The 19424-nt window shown below is 46.5% G+C and overlaps 1 protein-coding gene across 1 annotated transcript in view; it reads right to left on the bottom strand.

The window, feature by feature from the left end:
* LOC147666110 (GTPase IMAP family member 9-like) overlaps positions 1 to 19424 on the bottom strand; it is a 115282-nt gene that overhangs the window by 48812 nt on the left and 47046 nt on the right. Inside the window, exon 3 of the mRNA XM_086949292.1 lies at positions 6853 to 6911. Within this exon, the coding sequence (XP_086805418.1) occupies positions 6853 to 6901 (49 nt within the window). The 5' untranslated portion in view covers positions 6902 to 6911. The remainder of the gene's footprint in view (positions 1 to 6852; positions 6912 to 19424) is intronic.

The raw sequence follows: 19424 nt of genomic DNA, 5'->3' as shown, positions 1-19424 counted from the left end.
CTGGGCTTAGCAATGACTACTATCAGTGCCTCCGTCATTGAGGGAGGGAGTGTGGCGGAGCCAACAATAGAGTATAGACATTAGTAAGAAGGGTGGCCAGTGAGGCACAAAAAACTTAATAGAAAGTCATCAGGAAGCCATCCGGACCAAGGGATGTAAGGGCCTTCTGCTTTGAGATGGCTGCTATTACTTCCTCTATTTTGATTAAGGCCTCAAGCTCAGAAGCTTGAGCATTGATCGAGCGAGGTACGCTAGAAGCAGGCAGGTAGTCTGTCGAGTTCTGTTCAGGAAGAGTTTGTGCAGAGTAGAGTTCCCCATTGAACTGAGTGGTCTGAAAGCGGCCTTGGTTCTATCTCAACAGACATGGTCAAAATCTGTATATCCCTAGAGCCTAAGAAATAGTCCAGGTGGGCATAGGATTTATGTGAGTGAGTGTAGAAAGTTTAGTCCCTCGTCTCATACCCCAAATTGTTTTTATTAATTGCGAGTATCTACACCAGGGGTCCCCAAACCGGTCCTGGAGGGCCGGATCCATGCCAGATTTTTCAAAAAACTACATGTATCTCAATGGGGATATCCCAAAAATCTGGCATTGATCCGGCCCTCCAGGACCGGTTTGGGGACCCCTGATCTACACTATGCAAATGCACGATTGTATGAACAGTGCTTTCTACACTGATTTATGACAACATTTTTTACCCACCTATGTGAGGCTCCTGCTCTCCTTCCTTACACTTCCTTTTGGTTATGTTCTTGGTTTTATGTTACCTATAAGATTGTTTGATCATTTAGCTAATTGGAATGACAGGGTGGAGTGAAGCCATACGAAATGTATATATGTAACCAATTTGTACTCGCACAATATGTTCATACTGCATTGCATCCAGGACAAAATGTTACGTAGAAAGAATCTTAATTGTGTATGTAACCTGGGATATGATATCTGCTGTTACTGAGTTAGACTTGATGTCAGCTGTGCCGTCATGTCACTGCAATGTTATGTTGAACACAATCTCGTGGACAACCTACTGGTCCTATATGATAATATATGTGTTGGTAACTGTACTATTCAATGTAAAAACTTAATAAACAGATCAAACAAAAAAATCTGATATCAGGAAATATCATTGGGCCTCGCAGCTGGTTTATAATGACTGGATCTTCTATGACAGGTCGAACCACGCAGTTAGACTTGAGTTAGACCTTCTAAACTCCCATGACTTGCATGTTTTGTTGTACGGCACCCTCCCGCCCATCACTAGCACCCCTTTACTATTCCTTTCAGTTATTATCATTTCATTTTTGGCTGCTTTGCGGGCATCAGGGCTGCTCTGCGTGCAGGTCAATGGAGGAGTGACTGTTTGGTTAGCCCTCTTGGGCCACCTAAACCAGTCATGCGCACAGAGTACAGGGCCACCCCTACAGCCCCTGGCTAAGCGCCATGTCACTGCTCTCAGAACAATCACAACGCAAATGCTTTGGCTTTGGGGAGGGAGACTGGCTACCTGCTTGGTGTTCCTGAAATCGGAAGCAGGAGAGCAGAAGCAGAACCGGGCAGTGGCAGAGTGAGTGATTTAAAAAAAAAAGTTTTTCCTCCCACCCGCAATCATCACCTCCTGCGTGACCCCACTACCCCCCGCCTGCCCCCTTCCCGCTAGTCCTGCTGGCCTCTGCTGAGTTGAGTCTTCAAACATACTGGATGCCCATGGGCCTGTGTGTGCTTTATAAATTACGTTTTATTCTGTGGATGACATGACAAATCTACCAATCAAAGTCCATTGTGGCACGGAACGCACCTTCCCCAGGTGATTGCCCTGGAAGGCATCAGTTTTTTAAACCTCATTGGCATCCCCAGATTAGGGGGTGCGTGGGAAACAAGCCACGTTATAACACTTTAGTAGTTAGCCAGAGAAAAGGCTCCATAACACTCCATTTTGTAAGACTTTGCGGATAAGCCATGCATTGGAAGCATAAAAAGAAAGGATGGGGGTGGTCCTTGAATTCAACCAGCTTGAAATCAAAATAACTATGCAGGGATCTTCAGAGTATATACTTCTTTGTGATTTAACCCGCTAGACCCTTTCTAGCAGCTGAGAGAAGAAAGGGAGAGGGGTGTGAGCCAACTTGAGAACAATGAATGGATGGAGGCGAAAATGGTCCCTGTACCTTAACAATCGCCTTGCTTCTTTAGATCATATACTTTTAGTACTTTCATAGAGTGCATTACCACCCAAACTGGCAGTGACACATGGACAGAACACCCTCCACAACTGCTCATGATGTGCAGATGTGGCATCTCCCTACATGTTATATGGACTTTCCTGGTGATTTTTGAGTAATGGTAGCACATTCTAAGGGAACTAATGGCAGTGGTGGGTCGCCGAGTGGAACTAGAACCCAAAGAAATATTCTTGGGTGATGGAAGGTTTGGAGGGCGCGACGAGTTCCAAGATCCAATTGGGAATTTGTCTCCTGGTAGCTAAACATGATACTGTATTATAGTGGGAAAGTAGAAACTCCCCATCACTGGCAGGATGGCGGGAGGGCCTGGACATCTGTGCATCAGCAGAAAAATCAGTTTAGAATTCATGCGGAATGTGCAAAAACACCAGAGAATTTGGGGTCCTTGGCACAGAGCAATGGGTCTCAATAAGCAAGATTGGGGAGCATGCTCTTAAATAACTGGAACTGTTGGGCCTCAGACTGGGATTCAATCTATCAATCAATCACAGTACTTGTAAAGCACGCTCCTTACCCGTGAGGGTCTCAAGGCGCTGAGGGGAGGGGGTGCCGCTACTGCTCGAAGAGCCAGGTCTTGAGGAGTCTTCTGAAGCCGAGTAGGTCTTGGGTCTGCCGTAGGTGGGTAGGGAAGGTGTTCCAGCTCTTGGCGGCCAGGTAGGAGAAGGATCTGCCGCCGGAGGTTGTTCGTTGGATGCGGGGGACAGCGGCAAGGGCGAGGCTGGGGGAGCGGAGCTGGCGGGTGGGGGATGTAGAAGTTGAGTCTGCCGTTCAGGTAGGCTGGTCCGGCGTTGTGGAGTGCTATGTGTGCATGGGTGAGGAGCTTGAAGGTGATCCTCTTGTCGACAGGGAGCCAGTGTAGGTCTCTCACGTGGGGGGTGATGTGGCTGCAGCGGTGGACGTTGACGATCAGTCGGGCGGAGGCATTTTGGATGCGTTTTAGAGGTCGTAGGTGTTTGGCTGGGATTCCTGCGTAGAGTGCGTTGCCGTAGTCCAGTCTGCCGCTGACGATGGCCTGTGTCACCGTTCTTCTTGTTTTGGTCGGGATCCGCTTGTAGATCCCACGGAGCATGCGGAGGATATTGTAGCAGGAGGAGGAGACGGTGTTGACCTGTTTAGACATGGAGAGGGAGGAGTCGAGGATGAATTCTAGGGTGCGTGCATGGTCGGTGGGTGTTGGTGCTGTTCCCAGTGTGGTCGGCCACCAGGAGTCGTCCCAGACTGAGGGGGTGGGTCCGAGGATGAGTACCTCCGTCTTGTCCGAGTTCAGCATAAGACGGCTGTTCTTCATCCAGTGGGCAACGGCCTTCATTCCCTCGTGGAGGTTGGTTTAGGCGGTGTGCGGGTCCTTGGTGAGGGAGAGGATGAGCTGGGTGTCGTCGGCATAGGAGATGATGTTGAGGTCATGTTGGCGGGCCACTTGTGCCAGAGGGGCCATATAGACGTTGAACAGAATCGGCTGAGGGATGAGCCCTGGGGGACACCGCAGATGATGTCAATGGCCTCGGATCGGATGCGGGAAGCGGACGCTCTTTTCTGCCGGAGAGGAAGGATGTGGTCCAGTCATGGGCCTTCTCTTGGATTCCGGCTTCTAGGAGGCGTGTCTTTCGAGTGGGATGGCAGACCGTGTCGAAGGCGGCTGACAGGTCCAGGAGGATGAGGGCTGATGTTTCGCCGTTGTCTAGTTGGCACCTGATGTCGTCTGTGGCGGCGATGAGGGCTGTCTCGGTGCTGTGGTTTCGTCTGAACCCGGACTGGGACGGGTCTAAGATGTTGTTGTCTTCCAGGTAGCGGGCCAGTTGCATGTTGACGATTTTCTCGATGACCTTCCCCGGCGAACGGGAGCAGGAAGATGGGCTGGAAGTTCTTGAGGTCCTTGGGGTCCGCCTTGGGCTTCTTGAGGAGGGCAATGATTCGGCGTGTTTCCAGCTTTCCGGGAATGTCGCTGTTTGGAAGGAGATGTTGATGACCTTCCGTAGTTGGGGTGCGATGGCAACGTCTGCTTTGTTGAATACGTGGTGTGGGCACGGGTCTGACGGAGACCCTGAGTGGATGGAGTTCATGACCTTGCGTGTCTTGTTGTCATTGACGTTGGACCAGGAGGTCAGGCGGTTGGCGCAAGTGGTGTTCACAGGGGAGGTGGGGTCTGGCGTAGTCGGGGCGGTCATGGTGTTGAAGCTGTCATGGATGTCAGCGATCTTGCGGTGGAAGAAGATGGCTAGTGAGTTGCACAGTTCTTGTGAGGGCGGTATGTCGTTGGCGTTGGCGCTGGGATTGGAGAGTTCCTTTACGATGCTGGAGAGCTCTTTACTGTTGTGTGCATTGTTATCCAGGCGGTCTTTGAAGGAGGATCTCTTGGCTATTCTGATGAGGTGGTGATGTCTGCGAGTGGCTTCCTTGTGGGCTGCTTGGTTGTCCGGAGTGCGTTCGTGGAGCCATATCTTCTCCAGTTTCCGGCAGGCGCGTTTGGAGGTCTGCAGCTCGTCTGTGAAACAGGTGGCTCTCTTGCTGGTATGGTTGTTGGAGGGTTTCTTGAGTGGGGCTTGGGTGTTGGCGCAGTCGTCGATCCACTCTCTGAGGTTGCAGGTGCGGCATCTGGGTTAGTGGGGTCGGTGGGTGGGTTCTGGGCAAGGGTGGTGATCAGCTGGTCTTCGGTGACTTTGCTCCAGCAGCGGCGAGGCAGCTGTTGGGTGCAGTGGTGCGTGGTTGGTTTGTTGAAGGTGAAATGAATGCAGTGGTGGTCGGTCCAGTGGAGCTCGGTGGTGTGGTCGAAGGTGACGTGGGTGCTTGTGGAGAAGATGGGGTCCAGTGTGTGGCCAGCGGCGTGGGTGGGTGCGATGACGAGTTGCCTGAGGCCGAGGTTGGCGATCAGGGTGGCGGAGTTGGTGTTTTTGTTGTTCTCAAGGTGGATATTCAGGTCCCTGAGGAGGATGTAGTCCGTGGAGGCGAGTGCGTGGGTGCTGGCGAGGTCGGCGATGGAGTCGCTGAATTCAGCTCGGGTCCGGGTGATTGCAGGGTGGAGGGGAATGGGAGAATAATGGAACCTAGTATTTGGAATCCTGCATGTAATGTTTTATTGATCTCTTCCTGCTTACTGTATATGCGAAACACTGTATTGTTAAAACAAAGTACAAATTAGTTATTACAAAATTAATTCAACATTGAGACTGGTACTGCTTTGAAAATGTATATATATGTAAATGCTACATATGCAGCCTGAGCTACACTTTTTATCTCCACACCAACCTCCAAGAGGAGTTACTAGGCATTTAATTGAGCTTGCAATGGTGTCTGGGTTCTGCTTTTCCAAGGACAGCAGGAAGACTTCTTAGTATTGCCCATCTGGCTTTGAGTTCTACAGGTCTTAGAGAACTGGCGTGACAATTACCCAGCTGGCACTAGTATTCACTGTTAAGAGTCAACCCTGCAGTCTGTGTAGGACTTTGACGTTAGTAGGAATTGTTTCAGTAGCTGGCACTGGTGAAGTGTAAATAACTCTCATTTAAAGGGCAGTGTGCAAAGCTAACACTGAGGCCCAGTGTTTGGAGCAGATACTGGTGGGCAGTGGGAGCAGTGGCACTGGCAGTAAGCATGTAAGGCCCACACTTAATTGCAGTATGAACAACTGGCACTAATGAGCAGTGCGAGAAGCTCAGTTCTGGTGTGCAGGACACGGAGATGGCAGTGTTTAGGTGATAGGAGCGCATTCCGGTCAAAAGTGAGAGGAGCAGGCACCAGTAGTGCAGTGCTAGGGCAGATCATTGTTCACTATGGGAGGAGCCAGCACTAGTGGGCACAGGTAGGAGATGCTGGTGGGCAGTTTGATGAGCTGGCACTCCTATGCAGTTCTGGGAGCAGATACTGTTGGGTAGTGGGAGTAACGGGCAAAGTTGGGCAGAATAAGGATCACATACCAGTTGGCAGTGTGAAAAACAGATGCCAGTGAGGAGTGTGAGGAGAAACACAGGAGGGCCATATGCTAAAAGGGGGTTTTCAACACAAGACAGGAGGATCAAAGACCTGCAAGTGGATAGCATTAGAGGAACATATTCCTTGCACCATGATGGCACACTAATGAAGATAAATATCAGAAGTGAAGCCCTGGGTAAAGCATAATTGTAGGAGAATCCTGAGATTACTTCTGCGTCTATCTAAACTAACTTTGCACTCACCAAGACATTTGAACTATAGGATATGTTGGAGGAGAATGAATGGTACTTGTAGTTGGGTCTTTCCCGGCTGAAAAAATGCTGTGGCAAAGTCTCAATCTTTTTCTGTGCCTTGATTTGCTTGAAACAGATCTCTGCACCTTACTCACGCTGATTTTCCCTGCAGCATCAGTGCAAACCAATGATGGATGTCTTCTCTGGAGCACAAATAATCAGTACAGTTTGTCATCTGCCTTCCTGGGCCCACACTTTTATATGATCAATGCAATAGTTTCCACCAAGTGCCCTTCAAGTATTCCTACCCCAAATGTAATACATCATGGACTCCAATTGCCTAGTTTGTGTTTACACTTTTTACTGCTTACACTAAACACCCTGGTGCTGGAAAGAAACATTCTCTCCTTGGCTTCCCTCCATACACACTACGTTGTTCTGTTGTACTTACGAGCATTCGCCGGTACATCACGTGTTTCCTGGGTATCAGATTTGGACATGGCAGGATGTCTGTAGTGAGAAAGCACAAAGACAGACTCAACCACTGACGTATAAAGCATCTAATTATGTTTCAAATACAAATATGGTCAATTACAGCTTCTTTCACCAGCTGTTCTCTATAATTAATGACACCCAAGTAACATTTTCTAGTTATTTTATGGATAAGTAATAGGTTTGCTTATCCACTATTTCTGTAACCAGCATATTCAGCATATATAAATTGCAATTAAATGAATGCAGATCTGCAACATAAGACCAAGGAAGAGTAGAGCACTGTGCAAAAACAATATAGGACCCACAACTCTACACTAGGCGGACCAGCCCTGTGAAGCAGCCAACATGGCCAACCAGCCCCAAACAGGATCCCAGATCAGACCCAGCCATTTCCTTAGATGGTCATTCTCAATTAGCACCATCTCCAGCCTGCTCGTATGTAAGAATTCATGCCACCTGATCCAACCAGTGCCAAAATCAGCTTCACTAATGTAATAGATAAGAAGTATACACTCACTAGATAGGGGGTAATAGCAATAGAATGCCCCAGCATAAGCTTTGGATCTTCAGAGACCATCATATTGGATATACCACCTAATTTACCAAAATGCCAACACAGGCGTTGTGAAGAACAAGATGCAAAAACATGAACCGCATTAGCTCCCGCCATTTCAAAACGGAAGTACAGGTCATCAGGCTGTAGCTTCACGATAAAAAGATAATACGATGTATTATATCAATTATTAATACATTTAAGGTGATGTATTGTGATGCTAGATACGTTCAGAACTGAATAGGACTTTGCAGTGCTACGCCGGAGATCAGCCTCAGTAACTTCCGTGCTAAGCCAGGAACTCCACTTAGTAGCCTTCTACTGGAACAAGTCATCGACTTGATTATGCAAAGCCATATACATCGATTTGCAAATCAACCCAATATTTCTCTTAAATTTTGTTTTCCTAATAAAATCCAAGCATGAACTATTGGTACACTTCAAATCCTTTTCCTAAAGGCTGAAGATAAAATGCTGCAACTGTAAATATCTGACCAGGAAACAGATGGAAGGGAAGCCTGCTGGTGTAGGCTATCAAATGCGGCAAAGACATCACTATCAAAGAAATTGTCCTACAGTCAGGTGTTTGACCCCTTCCCTTATCTTCCTGGTACCATCATGGACACCATTAGGGAAGTTAAGATTATAACCCAAGTAAGTGAGCAGATTAAACGGAGTGATACCCGGAAATAATCTCTTAAAAGAACACTGTAAGAAGGCGGCTCTGTATATCCTATACCAAAGTAAGGTATAGAGTGCACAGAGTCTAGTGGATCCCCAAAGGCTTGAAGAGGTTAAAGTAGATAACACCTACTCTATATTTGTGGCAGTGTGGGCCAGCAGTAAGGCTTTATCAGAGGATAGTGTTAAGCATTTATTGTACACACTCAGGCAAGAAATGATTTCACACAGTCAGACATTTTTTTTGTCCTCATAACCACCATGTAGACCTAATGCCAAAAGGAATTAACAGAGATCAGCTGTCTCAGTTTATCAGAAAAACTGGAAGGGACACACTCATAGTGGGGGGACCATCCATCCCTCAGCTGTAGTCTGTATTCCAGGGAGGCACAAGATCCACGATTTACCCATCTACGGCAAACCTTAGTGTGAATGACAGCCAAATCGGGCCGAGGTAGGACCGGGTAGTGGCTGTTCCGAGGTGCAAGCATCAGAGGCACCATAGGAGATCAATCATTGGACCCGGGGGAAAAAAAAAACCTGGTTAAATCAATAGACCCATGATAATAAATGCCAAAAGGCCCTTTTGCTCTGATTGCCTGACCTAGCCAGATCAGTACGTGAGTTCTGCAGGACTGAAATTTGCCATTCTCTGAAGGTAGGAGGTGAAGAGTCCTTCCATTTCCTACAGATTTCCCTTCTTGCTACCAGCATTGCATAAAATACTAGGCTTTTGGCTGAACTCTGTACACCCTCTAGGACGCCAAATATCACAAGAGATGAATCTATAGTGACGGATGTTCCCAATGATGCTGTGAGGGAGTTGCCAACCTGCACCCAAAATGTGGCTAAGTGAGGGCATTCAAAAAACATATGTGCATCTGATGCAGCAACAAGCCCACATTTAGCACAAGACACTGAATCTCCTTCGGAAAATGTAGACAGCCTAAGAGGGGAATAGTATGCCCTATGCAGGGTAAAGATGTGATTCCTGCATAACCAAGAGGGCTTGTCAATGTTCCACAAAAGTTTAAATGAATCCAACCAAAGATCTAGTAGATTGTGGCCCATCGGTAAAGAGCCCCACAGCGACTCCGGCAGAACGAAGTCGCCATCCGACTCATCCAGTATGAGATTATACCACTTTGATACTTCTTTTTTAACTGGACCAAGGTTTACCAAGTTAGATACCAATGGACTGTATCCTCCAAGTCTGAACTTATTCCTGTTGGCGGAAGAAGTTTTATAAGGTTGAGTCCAGCTAGCCATTTGCAGATATTTGAATCGTGAAAAGTTGGGGCCGATCTGGACCTGCAGATGTTCCCACGAGAGTAGATCCCCCTCATAAAAGAGGTCTCCCCAAACTTCCAGGCCTGCCTCTCTCAAAGGAATAGCTAGGCTGTCTTCAAGCCACACCGGGCTTTCAGGTAATCCCCACAACGGTGTTTTTTCACAGAGGTAATTTTGTTTTATAGATTTCATTACCTGGGCCCATGTTCTTGCGAGACCTTGAAGAGTCTTTAGTTTGATTTTTTTTTTAAACTTGGGATTGCCGAATTTAAAAAGAAAGCCCGAACGATTGACTCTTTCCCCATACAACATAGCTGCAAACATTGAGCCCACCCCAGAGGCTGAGGGCACTTTCAGCAAAATTCGGGAATGGGATAATTGGAAGGCCCATGCATAGATCTTCAGGTCTGGAGCCGCCAGGCCCCCCTTATCCCTTCGCCGTTGTAGCTTTTTCCATGCAAGTCTTGGAAGATGGTTATTCCAAATAAAAGATGAAATATTGGACTGAAACTTGGCTAAAATAGTTTGATCAAAATATAAAGGAATAGTGTTAAATAAAAAATAAATTTTGGGTAGGATCGACATTTTAATGAGGTTAGCTCTACCTAATAATGAAAGAGGCAGGTGCGACCATGATTGGAGAAGCTTACGGCATTCTTTGACAACAGCTGATAAGTTAACCTGGACAAGTTTATTAATGTCCTTCACAATCGTCAAGCCCAAGTACCGCATTGAGGTGCCTGCCTGAAACTCTGTTACAGAGACATCATCATTCCATATCAGCATTTCAGTCTTGGCTGCATTGATCTCATATCCCGACATTTGTCCGAATATATGAGCCAATCTCAAGATAGCCGGAAGTGCGGTGGTAACCTCTGATGTCAAAATGAGCACGTCATCGGCATATAATGCTACCTTTCTCGTCCAACCCTGATAGGAAAAGGGTTTGATGGTCCCCTCCTCCCTTAGTTGTTGCGTGAAGGGTTCGATATAAAAATCGAAAAGCAAGAGGGAGAGCGGGCATCCCTGCCGGGTCCCCCTAGAAATAAAGAAAGGGTCCGACAGGTCTCCATTGACTAGGAGGCGTGCAGATGGATTATTATACAGCAGGCTTATCGCCCTACGAAAACCCCTCGCCCACGCCGAATTTGGCCAAGGCCTCCGACAGGTACACCCAGTTAACTCTGTCGAAGGCCTTGGTTGCATCCAACATGAGGGCGGCCAACGGGAGATTGCTGGTTATTGCCATATCCATTGCGCCTATTAAATCATAAGTCAGTTGATAGAGTTGTCTTCCTTTCAGGAAGCCCTTCTGATCAGAATGAAGAACCAAAGGGGCAATCGAGGCCAACCTAGTTGATAAAACTGTGGTGAAGATTTTGTAATCCACATTTAGTATAGAAATAGGCCTATACGATCCACAGGCCTCCTTAGGTTTACCAGGTTTTAAAATAAGGGTAATAGAGGCATTGTCCCACGACCCCGGAGGTGGCAGTCCTTCAAGAAGAATTTGATTGAAAAGGATAGTGAGGAAGGGAACAATTTCTGACTCCAAGGCTCTGTATAACTCAGCCGGCAACCCGTCGGGTCCGGACGCCTTCCTCCTCTTACCCTTCCTGATGGCTGATCTCACCTCATCCTCGGTGATAGTGATGTCCAAATATTGAAACTGCTCAGAGGAAAAAGAGGGAAGAACAATGTTATTCAACCAACCTACAACAGACTCGGGTGTAATTACCTTATCCTCTTCATAAATATTTTGGAAGAACTCCCTAAAGACCCTCCTGATTTCCTCATCAGATGAAAAGATGTTATTTCCTACTGTTATAGTCGCTATATTATTGCAGACCTGATCTATTTTGGTCTTCCATGCTAGTAATTTCCCAGCACCCTCACTATATTCGGAATGTGCCAACTTGCTGGCCTCCCATCTTTGTTGGACTCTGAGATTTAAGACCGAAGCAAGGCCACCTTTTAAGACCAACAGTTGATTCTGAAGAGGATCTAAAATAGACCCTAAAGCTGTGCAGTAAGTGTCTATGTCCTGTTGAATCCGGGCAGTATCTACTTCAATGGAAGAAATCTCCTCCCTGTATTGCTTCCTACGATAGGCAACTTTGCCCGTAATGAGCCCCCTCAAGGTAGCCTTGAATGAGTCCCAAATAATTCCATTTGAGGTGGAGCCGTTGTTAGATATAAAAAATTATGGGTCTCCGACTTCAAATATAGAATATCCTCAGGATTGGAAAGGAAAGAGCAATCAAAGGACCACATACTGGGGGGCTTCTTAGTATAGATGCCCAATTCCATCTCAACTGCATAATGATCTGAAAGATGAGACAGGAGATAGTCGATGGATTTAACAGAATCTACCAGACTAATTAAGATAAAGCCAATCCTTGACTTGTGATGATATTTAAAATTACGAAAAGAGACCCCTTGTTGTTGGGTAGACCTCTGTCGCCAAACATCCACGTACCCCTATTGCCTCATAGCATCCAGTAGGAAGGATCTAGTTTTAGACAAAACAAGGGAGCGACTATTAGGAGATCTGTCCAAGACAGGATCCAGTACAATGTTAAAGTCCCCGGCCAATATTGTGGGGCCTGAGAAGGAGAGCAACTGCGAAAAAACCGACTCCAGAACTGAAGGATCGTCCTGGTTCGGACCGTAGTAGCCCAAAACTGTAATTTGAGACCCTGCTATAATAACTGATGCAGTGGCCCATCTGCCACAAGGATCAACAGCTTGTGAGACCAACCTGGCCGTAGCACCTTTTTTTAAAGATAAGCGATACACCCCTGGTATGCGATGTTTGAGTGGTAGAAACCGCAAAGTCAATCCACCGATTCTTCCTGATGAGGGCGAGCATTTCACTATGAGTCAAATGGGTCTCCTGCAACACCACTACCTGCACATCCAAGTCACGCAAGTATTGCGAAATTCTGGTAGCTCGGGGCTTGGTGCGGAGGCCGTTGTCATTCCAGGAGATAAACCTCACGCTACTCACCCCTCATCCAGGAAGACCAAGAATACTGTGGTAAAAGCGGCAGTTGTACATTAACCTCCATCACTTTTATAATTTTGCCAACCCCCTCCACCTACCCCCCCAAAGTGCCCATCCCTCCCCTCACTCCCCCCCCCTGTGAAAAACCCTTGCAGTATCTAACCGGAACAATGCCCAGTAGATAGTGCCCCTCCGTGAACTCCCAGCAAAAAAGACCTCCCGCTATATATTGGGAGGAAGATATAAAGGGCAAAAAAAGGCAAAAAAAGACAGAATAAGCATATACTATGAGCATATTAAACTCCACATGATGGCAAAAGAGGCAGGTGAAGACCTAGATCAAGATTTAGTAAGTAAATAGTAGGTAGGAAATATCATTAAAGAAATCTGATAGATGTATGCCTTAAGTACTCCCTTTGCCCAACTCCATTAATAATTCATCGGCAGCTTGCACAGACCTTATGTTGAACATCTCGTTGTTATGCATGACTTTAATAGCCGCCGGGAACATGAGCTGAGCTGTTGCACCTAATCTCCTAAAGGCATCCAGACGCCTCCCAAATTCCCACTGTTTTTCGAGTGTGACTCTAGAGAGGTCTGATCTTATGAGAAAAGTAAACGCCTTCCCAGCCAATGCCTTCTGTTTCAGGGCCATATTAAGGATCTGTTCTTTCAATACATAAGTATGAAAATTGACTAAAATTTTGCGAGGTTTGGATCTCTGGGGATTTCGTCTAAAGGAATCCCTATGAATTCTTTGAATGTCAGCAGACAATTCTTCAAGTGAATGTTCTAAACATAGGGAGTCTTTATGTAGAGTGATGATATACTGCTTGATGTCTGACCCCTCCGATCCTTCAGGTACGTTAAGGATACGAATGTTCCCCCATCTTGCATTATTTTCGAGGGTTTCCATCCTCTCGCTAAGAGACAAATCTTCCCTTGTAAGCTTCTGTATGTCAATTTTCGCCTGATCCAAATAGATTGAGTGTGATGCTACTGTTTCTTCAAGCACACAAGTTCTTATTGTGAGCCCATCAATTTTATTGTCCAAGGTTTCACAATACTTTCTAATCTCAGCTTGGTTGACAGAAGATTCAGCAAAACCTTTCCTTATCTCCAAAGTAAGGACAGAGAACATTCCCAAAAAAGACGCGGCCGTCATCGGAGACTCAGGAGAGGCCGCTAGTGACTCTGTATCAACTAGAGCAGGAGCAGGAGAAATTTCCATGTCTGCCCCCCCCAGTTGCCCCTGCTGAGTCGCGTAGATTTGCCTCTTCGGTCAAGCCTGTAGTTAAAGAAATTTCCATGTCTGCTCCCCCAGATGCCCCTGCTAACTCGAGTAGGTTTGTCTTTTCGGTCAACCCTGTAGTTAAAGTCAGGGGTAGGCACTGCGCTGTGATAAAAGATTGCGAAGGCTGTGGTTCACTCCCTATATCCTGAAAACCCTGAGAGTCACCAAGGAGCTCGGGAGGTGCTGAGTGTTTAGGACTTTGAGTAGAAAGGGACCTCTCCTCAACTGCATCACTCTCCTCAAGCGACGGTATAGATACTAGCTCCAAGGGTTGACTAGGAAGGGAAGGATGGGCGTCTGAGACGGATGCCGCAGATGCCATATGAGTATCGTCTGAAAGATGTAATATCTGAGGGACTACCTTGAAATAGGAACGAAGTGAAGGGGCAATCTTTGACCCTATAGAGAGCACCGTTTTGGGGTCTTTAGCCTTAGATTTGCCCCTAGAGTTGGTATGTTTAGACTTGACTTCTGTACTCAGAAAGGACGAAGATTTTGTTTTAGCTGGTGTAGTAAGAGCAGGTCCGGCGGCTTCTCTTACCTCCACATTTCCCCCAGAGACACCCACCTTATTCACTCCAACTTTCTTTTTGCGCCCTCGACCATGTTTGCCACAACCTTTGGAAGTACTGGGGGAATTAGAGGTATTAGAGGTATTGGGAGTATTTATGTAAGGGAGATCTGTGGAATCTGTGGAATAACCTCATCTGAAGGAGTGTGGTCAAAGGGAGTATGGTTAATTTCAGTTCGAGACACCCCCTCCGCAGATGTAAAAAATGCTGAGTCCCCCTTACCGGCTTCAGAAACTGCTGACCCCTCAACTGTAGCAGTTAAACAAGAATACCTTAGCTGACCTTGTAATTCTTCCTTACAGCAGGGCTTTTTCTCTCTTTTACACCGAAGATTCACCGCGTTTACTGAGCCCCGAATAGGGGGGACCAGGCTTTGCAGCTTTCTACCTCTCCTCAGCTCCAGCGCGGGAGACCAAATCCTCAAGCTGGGCTCTGAGCAGACCTTCCGCTCTTGAGCCAGGAGGGGGGCGGGCAGCTGCTCCCAGCACGAGGGGGAAGACACTCCTGTGATCACCTCAAAATTCTTGTAGCCAGCCAAAGAATCCTGCAATATTTGACCTCCAGAACACAGCTCACAGAGGTTGCAGAGCTCCGTTCGAACAATTTCACTCTCAACTCGGCGTCCTCCGTCCACAGCCAAAACCCATGGAAAAAGAAAGAGGGCTATGCAGCAGTGTTCGTCCTGCAGAATAGCACACCGCATCTCCTTACCAAAGAAAACCGCGACCTGAAGAAACGTAGGCGCAGGCAAGTTTACATTCAGAATATAATTGCCTCAGAAGACCGTTTTGCTTAAATTATTTCCTCAATCTGCGCTCTCATATCTGCAGCAGGGGGCCGATCTTACCGGGAGCTCGGTCCGGAGCACCGCGGTCAGCTAAGTAGCTGCCGCCATGTTTTTCCCCTAGAGCTTTAGTATTGAATAGTTTGACAAAGACACGCGTCATTTCTGATAAACAATTGTTTTGTATAAATATATTTCTGAATGCAGCTGAATGTAGATACATGTAGCTCAAATATTCAGAAACAGTTGAAATTCCTTTTCAGTTACTTTGCAATTACTTTGTGATTACTTTTTAGATTACTTCTTCTACTCATTGTGATATGCCTAGATATCACTCTGGGACATTTCCTAAATAAAAGGTAAGTAAGTCAGTTTTTGTATGCTTCCCTTTCATGGACCCTACCCATCCTGAGGAGGAGGATTGGCACCTCTGTCCAGGATGTTCTTTATTTCAGGACCTCGAGAGTGGCAGGCTCTCGACCCAGTGGTCCAGACACTTGTCTAGGGGTGACAACTGGCAAGCACCCAGCCAGCCAGGACACTAGATTCAGGTCGTTTTTTCAGGGGCATCTCTAAAATATCCTCTGAGTGCATTTTGCATTAAATCCCACACTTGCATAAGTGTGGGTTTAATGTGCTGAGTAGTTTGATATCATACTTCCCAGTTTTCAGTAAAGCCATTATGGTGCTGTGGAGTTCGTAATGACAAACTCCCAGACCATATACTTTTTATGGCTTCACTACACTTACAATGTCTAAGAATGGACTTAGACACGGTAGGGGTACAGGGCACATGCACCTGTACCCTCACCAGTGGCATAGTGCACCCAGCTAGTGGGGTGGCTGACCTATGCCATAGGCAGTGGGTTGCAGGCATGGTACACAGGGATGTGTGCCATGTCGACTATTCACTTTGTTTTGTACCAAAACACGCAGCCTGCAATGGCAGTGTGTGTGCGCCAGGGTACAGGGCCTCTAAGGGTAGCACAACATGTGCTGTAGGCCTTAGAGGCCTTCCCTGGTCACAGGACGCTTAGTACCCATTGTACCTTTTACTAGGGACTTGCATGTCGTTAGAGAGTTGCCAATTGGGTGTGTGACAATACAGTTTTAGGGAAAGAACATAGGCCCTGGGTACCTGGTTGGCAGAAACCCAGGGCACACTTAGTCAAAAGTGCATCAACATCAGGCAAAATGTGGGGGGCAACTATACAAAAAGGAGCACTTTCCTACAAACACCAAAAATAATGGAACACTTAAAATCTGAAAGCGAGTATGCTTAAAGTACATTGTGTCTACAATACCCGAACCGAGCACAATCGATTCTCCCAGAGGAAGAAAATCTGTTTACATCCTGCCCAGTGGCCACAGTGTCCATCCCAACACCGACCAGAGTTGTGTAAAAAATTACGACAGAAAGTAAAACCGAAGAATAGGTAGCTATACTCCCCCATCTCCTTTAGACTTGCCGTAAAAGCTGAATCTTACATTGAGGTTTACAATAGGACCTGATAAACATCTGCCATAGTGCCTCATTACTGGGAAAGAAGGCTGCTGGAAAAAAAGAGGGATACAAAGTAAAAAGTGAAGATACCAAAGGAGAATACTCCTCTTAATGAAATTACAGCGACCTATAAGCCCCAGATGCAGACGATTCCACTTAAGAAAAACTTCTGCTGAATGTTGATACAACTTCCCATAGTTGTGCTCCAGAATATAAGGAAAGTTAAGTGTCAAGATGACCCATAGATAAATCAAGGACTGGACCCACCTCCGATCCTGGGCAGGTGGAGCCACATAGGATAAAATCTGGGTCTTGTCTGAATTCAGCTTGTACCCAGCGACCTCCCCGAATGATAAGGCTGCTGCCACAACTGCTCTTAGCCCATGAATCGGGGCAAGGGTAAAGAAAGCGATGTCATCTGCATAAGCGCGAATTTCACTTTCAGATTGGTGCAGCCTCAAAGGTTGTATCTCATCATTCCGTTTAAGAGAGAGGATGAACAGTTTAATATCGAGTGCAAACAACTAAGGAGAGATAAGGCACCCCTGCGAGTTACCACGAGAATAGCAATCGGGCCTGATAATGGGCTTGCGCTGCATACTCTTTCCTTAAGTCGTAAGTAAAGGCGCCTAACCCTGGAAACGAATGTGCAACTAAAACAGAGGACTCCATGACCCGCCCAGAAGAAGAGCAAGGACACCCTATCAAAGGCCTTTTCAGCATCCAAGCAGATCATACCTACTGGGCTCCCTACCGCTAAGGGCACCTCCAATGACATAATTGCCCTGTTTACATGCAACATTCGACTGTGGTCAGGGATGAATCCTTGCTGGTTTGAGTCCACCAACTCCCAGATAATTACTGACAGACAATTAGCAAGAACATGCGTATAGATTTTAGAATCAGCATTGATTAGGGAAATTGAGCGATATGATACACAGAAAGTAGGATTCTTCAAGACTCAGGGATGCCATCTGAAAGATCAAACAAATTAAAAAGATCCCTTTACAATGGGGCCAAAATCTGTGAGAAGGTGACGTGAAACTCTGATGGTATCTGGTCTGGATCTGACTCCTTCCCTCTGGCCAGGGAACTAATGGCATCTTTAACCTCCACAAGATGAATAAGTATCTATAGCTTAGACCGCTGGGTAGGGGTTGGCTTGCAGTATAGATACGTCCCCGGTGGAAGAAAAACAGTCCTCCCTATAGAGATTCTAGTAACACTGCAGAAAGAACTCATACACTGAAACAGGATTGACAACTAGGAGCCCATTCTCAACCCTAATTTGCTGAATGTTATTCACACTATATTTGTCTCTTACCCTAAATGATGAAATCTACCCCATTTCCTCACTATTCTCAAAATATGTCATCTTTTGAGCCCTACTGTTTTTGACAACCCTCTCCCAGATTATTTTCCTAAGGGAGGGTCCGAGGATGGTGGACTATTGCAAAGCCAATTGGCCCGAGGCCCGTCCTTCACATTAACACAATTTTCTAGATTGGATTCCATGAACCCAAGAGTTTGTCAGATAACGGTTTCCTCCGCCATTGCCATCCTCTGTTGGCAAGGGGCAAATTGGAGCATCTGACCTCGGCAAGAGGCTTTAAGGGTATCCCACACCTTTGGAAGTGATGCAGTCCCTATATTATGTTAGAGAAACTCCTGTATGTGCGCATTCATGGAGCTAACATAGCCGTCTTCCAACAGTAACCTGCTTTCAAATGTTCAGTTCTGGGGGCCAGATGCCTGAGTAGTCTCACCGAGGTATAAAAACAATGACAACGTGTTATGGTCCGAAAGGTCCCTTGGATTACGTGTGATCCCACAAGAGGAAACCCGAGTATCGCTGACCAAAAACATGTCTAATCTTGACATGGCCTTATGGGGAGTGGAATAAAATGTAAATCTCGGATCTCTAGGATGCTTATGCATATGAGGAAATTAACTGCAGTACAGCCCCCCCACCCCCGAAGCCAGTGCTTACCCCAGCGGACCAGGTCATTAAAAAGCTGATCTGAGGGCACAAGCTGGGATCATTTATAGGGCACAATGTGATGTTGAAATCACCGGACACAATATGGGTCAGAGAACTCCCACTCATAAACCATCTGTAATTGGGATGCCCAAAGATACCTTTTGAGGATTTGTTAAAACTTCGTAGAGAAGTCTTGTTAGTGTATTCAACGCATTTCTAGAAAATCCCCATCCCAAATCAGCAACCGTGTTACACTGTTTATTTTCAGAAAAAAAGCTGTCTGGGACATCACAGGGTGGGTTTTGTAACATGTACAAGGACTTGGGCAACATGGTCATTTTATAGATAGCAGCCCTCACAATGAGTGGCAGTTGGAGTTTCCTCTAGTGTTGCATGCCAGCTTTCTAACCCTTTCCACAGGTTTTTTCTCATACAGACCATAGGGTCACTTGAGGTGTATATCCACAGATATAGGAATCTCGCTAGGCCCACTGCAGAGCGCATCCCCAATCTGCTGGAGGTTCCTACGGGGTACAGACAAATGCCACCGGCGTGTACAATTTTATACAAACCATGCAATGCTTTGCACAAGTGTCTAGCGTATCCAATACTCTAGAAATGGAGTGGTCAGGGTTCGACAAAAAAAGCGTAGTGTCCGTGTATAGTGACACAAATAACTTCCCATTTAGGATCCTGTTTAAGTTCTCAAACTAGGGCATCACATCACCCCCAACCTGTCAGAGGTTTCATCACCAGCGCAAATAATAACAGGGAAAGGGGCAACACAGTCTCATTCCTCAAAGCATGGAGAATACTCTGGAGAGGGCACCATTGACCCTTGCCCTGGCCACCAGTGAGGTAT

The sequence above is a fragment of the Lissotriton vulgaris genome, unplaced genomic scaffold (genome assembly GCF_964263255.1).
Source record: "Lissotriton vulgaris unplaced genomic scaffold, aLisVul1.2 SCAFFOLD_2575, whole genome shotgun sequence".
Classification (NCBI taxonomy): Eukaryota; Metazoa; Chordata; class Amphibia; order Caudata; family Salamandridae; genus Lissotriton; species Lissotriton vulgaris.
This window is presented reverse-complemented; position numbering and strand designations above follow the sequence as displayed.